Raw genomic sequence first — 5,977 nt, 5'->3', positions numbered from 1 at the left:
TCTCAGGACACTTAGGAAATGTTTAAATAGAGTAAGGAAAAAATAATGACATTTTCAAAGAAAAATAAGTTGTAACTCTGGATTAGGTATGATGGTATCTATTAATAAATACATTTTTATTAAAATGACTAAGATGAGAATTCTCAAAGGATTTTATGTAACAAAGGACTCAGAATTTTACATATGAAAACAAAAGCAATTTAACTTAAATGAAATGATTTTCTTAGTAAATAGTCTTTTATAAAGCACTGAACTGAAATTATAATTTTAAAAATTAAGCTAATTTACTCAGATCAAATTTTCCAATAACATGGGAGCATTTTCCTAATAACTAAGCTGAACATTTTGGTAATTAGAGACTCAACTTTCACTAAGTGGCTGGAAGAGTGAAACCCTCTGGTCACAAGATTAGCTCTCACTTAATGATACTAGTTTATATTTACTTCTCTGTGCCATTCCTTTAACTACTTGGTAAAGGCATTGCCAACTCACAGGAGATAAAGTTCACAGTTCTTGGCTTGTGCCATAAACTGAAAACCATACTTTAAAAAATTAGCCTGAGTCCTTAAACTATCCTCCTTTTTGCCAGTCTTAAAAATATAGCTTTGCTTGGATATTAGGAAGAGAATCAAAGACGGGATATTCTCTCCTGTTTATGTTTTTAAATGACTATAAAATAACAAAAATTCAGAATAATTTTCCTATGTTACAGGTATGCCTTTTGGTCATCGATAGTTTTATGGAATGAAGAAATTAAAAGTTTTGTGAAAAGATAATTATTTATCATCTCTCATTGATATTAAGTGGGTTTTGGAAATCATTACATTAATGTGTTAATTAAACTCAATATTCACCAATAGTTGATTCAATATAATTGCATTTTATTCATGTAATAAAAAATTTCAGCCATCATTTTTATTTTTATTTTTATGACTTATTAAGCAGAGAACACAAACCTAATGTAATCTTTATCTATAAAATATGGATTATGTAGTTCCTCAGCTAATATTCAGAACAGCAATATTTTTGTGTGTATATGTGACGAATATGGCCAAAATTCATTGATACTGGTCAGAACCAAGAAGTTGTCTTTTGAAGAGGTACCCTATAACAATTGCTTTTATACACCCTTTCTATAGAAAAGAAAAAGTGGTTCCAAAAGAAAAATCTTTACTGAGAGAGTTATTAGTTGGTAATCTATGTTCTAAGTTGTTAATGCCCTAGTGAATTGAGTAAGGAAATTATTTTATATGACGTTGCATCAGTATCACGTTTTCTCAGTTCTGTCATTTTGTTCCTTTTAAGATTAGATAGCAGATGGAGGGGTTCAACAATTCCAGAGCTTCTGAATTCATGTTACTTGGACTCACTGATTCCACTGAGCTCCAGATTTTCTTCTTTGTGGTGTTCTCCATTCTGTATTTAATAACCATTTTGGGCAACTGCCTGATTTTGCTCACAGTCATATCAACCCCACATCATCACTCCCCCATGTATCTCCTGCACAGCAATCTGTCTGTCATTGACATGTGCCTATCTTCCTTTGCCACTCCAAAGATGATTATGGGCTTCCTTCCTCAGCACAACACCATCTCCTTTGAGGGCTGCATTTCTCAGATCTTCTTTTTGCACCTATTCACTGGGACTGAAATTGTGCTGCTTATCTCTGTCTTTTGACAGGTATATTGCCATATGCAAACCACTTTATTATTCAATAATTATGAATCAAAGAGTGTGTGTTGGACTTGTGGTTACTTCTTGGACAGTGGGCTTCCTGCATACAACAAGTCAGTTAGCTTTCACTCTTTTCTTGCCCTTCTGTGGTCCCAATGTTGTGGACAGTTTTTTCTGTGACCTTCCTTTGGTCATCCAGCTGGCTTGTATAGATACATATATCCTTGGGATCTTCATGATTTCAACCAGTGGTATGATTGCTCTTATAAGTTTTCTGCTTTTGCTCATCTCTTACATCATTATTCTTACCACTGTCAAGAAGCACTCCTCTGCAGGTTCATCCAAGGCTCTTTCTACCTGCACTGCACACTTTATAGTTGTGTTAATATTCTTTGGGCCTTGCATCTTCATCTATGTGTGGCCTTCCACAAACTTCCTGGTGGACAAAGTTCTCTCTGTTTTCTATACCATTTTTAGCCACCTCCTGAATCCACTTATCTATACTTTAAGAAACCAGGAAGTAAAGATATCCATGAAAAAGAAAATACATTACCAATACTTCAATCTTGGGAAAATTGCTCCACAATATCCAGTGCAATGAACAGAGGTTTCCTAACTGAGATGTGCTATCACCAGTTTTGCTCATGGCATAATGGAAAGTTAAACATAAAACTGTCTTTCAGATCATCTAGTCTAAACTCACAAAAATAAAAAAACAGGTTTGAGAGATATGAAGCATCTTGCCAAAACTTAGTGTTTGCAAGCCTTGTAAATTTGAAATGCACATGTACAGTAGCTGAAATACAGAGCCTACTTATTTCTACTTTCCAAAAATTCCATAGCTTTTTTCTCATGTGCAACCTACTTAAGGCCTCTTCGGTAGTGAAAAACATAAAAGCTCTGAAGAATATGTTTTAAGCCATGAGATATTAGAACAAGATAGGCTTTGGAAATTAGTTGGCCAATCTAATTTCTTAAGAGCAGAAGAATGTAATTTCCAGAGAATTCATAGAGCTAGTTCAAGGCTGAGTAGGGAGAAAGAACATTGCTCTACATATGCATAACCTGGAAATCAAATCTTGATTGTCACTTCCAAATTGTGTTAGCCTAGGAGATCCATTTTATTTCTCTATGTCTTTTTTACCTGTAATATGAGGATGATAAAATATAATCAATGTTTTTGTGTGCCTATTTTGTGTAAAGTTGACAGAATGCATTCTAAAAATGTCACTTCTATTTCCCTTCCCACTAGGTGAACTTTGACCTAAAATTCATCTTATTTTTAAGTAATATGCCTTTGAAGAATAACTGCATTCAGGGCTGACTATCAGTATGCAAAATTAGATATTCTAATTTTCTATTGTCTCTAAGTGGCTTGTTAAGACACTTGGGGGTAAAGAAAATACTCTCTGATTTTCCATTGTTAACATGGTGGGTGACAAAACTAGATAGATTGCCTGATACTTTGAAATTGCTATTGAAAACAATACACTGATGGACTGCTTCTCCTTCAATTGGCTGAAGTATATTAAAAAAGTTCTGTATGCAATTTGTCCTCATGGATTCAGTTTGTGAAAATCATGAGGACAACACAAGTCCCATCCTTGTAAACAGAGAAATTCCGTTAATAGTGGCTTACATTTATTTTGGAGTTTTAAGGTCTCAGCAGGCTTCCACATTGAAGTATAAGGCTCAAGTTCCTCTAGGTCTAAATTCTAATTTTACCACTGTCTTGTGCCACATTGAACATGATTTTTAACGTTCCTAAGTCTTAGTTTACTCATCTATAAATATGGTATTAGTATTTAACCAATACAGATGATTTAAAAATGAAACAAAAACACACTTATCATGTTTATTAGTGTTTAGCTCTCATAAAGGGTTTAATGAATACTAGGTAATAATATTGCTGTTATTATTATTGTATTAAATGGGTGTAAAATTGGAAGGTACTGGAATGGAAATGGAAGTGCTTCCTTGAACTTAATGGACATGGTTTTAATACTGTAATGTGATGTGTCAATTTAACTAAGTAATATTGGAATATTGGATCTGTGCCAATTTTTATTTATCTTTGCTGCATTTGTGTATTTAATGTTGTCCTTTGTAAGCTTGTATTTTTTTACAAGGAATATTATATTTGGGGGGATTCTTATTTATTTTAAGTTGAAAGATATTCCAAGACTGTGTGAAAGAGAAAAAATAATAACTGTATGATATTCATATGTCATTACCTTTTATCTAACACAGTAACATTTTAAAATAACATATATGTTTAAAAATGACAAAGTATTTTTCTCTATCTTTTACCTATTCAAAAAATATAAATGGAAAAGCCTTAAATTCATTATAATACCAGATTTATTTAAAAGTGTATTAACCAAGAAATTAAAGGTGACTTAAGTTTTATCTATTCAGTTGATACATAGCAACTTCTTAAGTTTCTACAATGGCTTATTTATTTATTCTTATTTACTTATTCTTAAATAAGTTTCTACAATGGCTAACACCATAGACCTCATATCTCTGTTTTGTCTTACACCAAACCACTCGTTTCATGTATATAACCACAGGTTGTGACCCTTTATAAAGGTTTTAAAATGTATTTCTATCACTGCACCTATAACTTCCCTCCAGCTCCACTGCCATAATCCACTCTAGTCCCCAACTTTTGATGGCTCACTGTCAGCATTGGTGAAATCACAAGAGAATATTGATATTCCCATAAATAATTCCTATTTGGGGCTTTCAGCCAAGTTGGAGTATAATATATCTGTTATTTCTATCTTCTTTTATGCTCCTCTCACCCTCTGTCCTGATTCTCCCTTCCTCGACTGCATTCCATCAGAAATCTTTACATTTGCATTTCACTATACATTGAAAGGCTATACACTTCCAATGGTGCCTCTGATTATAGGAAGAAAGGATTTGCCTCTTGTTGGAGTAGTTCAGCATTAGTCAGTAGGGAGGAGGTGAAATTACCATAAAGAGGATTTTTTGCCTTTGACAACAGGTGACATATTGGTCTTCTTTCTCAGTAAAGATAATCCAGGAAATGTTTTATGACCCCTTTTTTGTATCAGGAACTTGGCTTTGCTTAATGAAACAGAAATAATAAGATGTTATTCCAACCCTTAAAGAAGTCATGTTCTAATAAAAAGAAAGCTCATTACAATGCAGTGTCATAATTACTAAGAAGGTGTTTTGCCTATGATAATATGAGAACTTAGAACCCAGGAAAGGGAGTGTCCAAATGTGCATGGCAGAGTCAAAGGAAGCTTTTCAGAGGTAATGCTGAATCTGAGGCTTGATTGCAGGTCTGGGAAAAAAGGAAGGATAGGAACAGCCTGGAAAAAAGAAGGGAAAGATTAAAAAAAAGCTAGTAATTTCACACACAACATGTGGGTTGCTATTTCTGGAGCACAGAAATAAGTCAGTAGTGCTGGGAGGAGAAGCTTGCTGATTGGAATTGGTCAGAGCTTGGGATGCTATTGTAAAGTAGCTATATTGTAGAAGTTGTGGGCCATTGAGTACTGTGGGCACTCAGAGCAACAGGTCAACTTGTATCCAGTTTCTGCCATGAGGAATATTTGCAGTCATCTCAGGTGATTTGATGGAGGGACATATTGTCTTCTCTCTCTATGATGAGTTAAAGGATGCTGAACATGAAGTCTACATTTTAAAACTACATGGTAACTACAGAATAAACAGTCTCTTGGTTCTTCCTGTCTTTTTCTAATTACCTGACTATAAATTTGTTCACTTGACCAATATACTAAACTTTCGATTATATGAATAACTGAATGATGCAGTTAGTAATTTTTAGAAGCAATTTCCATTTTCCCTCTTATTTTCTTCTCTATTCATTTCTTTGCACCTTGAAGCTATTTCCCAGAATCCCTCCTGCTGCCATGCCTTGAAGTGACCCTACGGGCTTCTAGATGCCTTCTCTCCATGTGACAAAATAGTACATTTCATTAGAAAGGTGGTGGGAATTGTTGGAAGCCTTTACTTGAAGTTGACAAGAATACCTTCCTGAATGGGGATCAGGAATGTGCTGGTTTGAAGCCATGTAACCCAGAACAGGCCATGTTCTTTTAATTCTTTCTTGTGGGTGCAGACCTGTTGTGGGTGGGTCCTTTTGGTTAGGTTAATTTGATATGAGATGTGTTGTAGTTTGCTAGCTGCAGGAATGCAACACACCAGAGATGGATTGGCTTTTAATAAAAGGGGATTTATTTCATTAGTTCTTCAGAGGAAAAGCAGCTAACTCTCAACTGAGGTTCTTTCTTACATGGGAAGG

General features: G+C 34.5%; 1 protein-coding gene across 1 annotated transcript; it reads left to right on the top strand.

The window, feature by feature from the left end:
* The first annotated feature begins 1,317 nt into the window (after window positions 1–1,317).
* LOC143655332 (olfactory receptor 4K2-like) lies at window positions 1,318–2,275 on the top strand. Its single transcript, XM_077126700.1, is given in 2 exon segments — window positions 1,318–1,667; window positions 1,669–2,275. Coding segments are annotated over 2 exon segments (957 nt in total).
* The last annotated feature ends 3,702 nt before the right edge of the window (window positions 2,276–5,977 follow it).

This window comes from Tamandua tetradactyla, chromosome 14 (assembly GCF_023851605.1).
Source record: "Tamandua tetradactyla isolate mTamTet1 chromosome 14, mTamTet1.pri, whole genome shotgun sequence".
In the NCBI taxonomy this organism is placed as follows: domain Eukaryota; kingdom Metazoa; phylum Chordata; class Mammalia; order Pilosa; family Myrmecophagidae; genus Tamandua; species Tamandua tetradactyla.
Note: the sequence above shows the minus strand (reverse complement) of the source record. Positions and strands in the feature narration are given on the sequence as shown.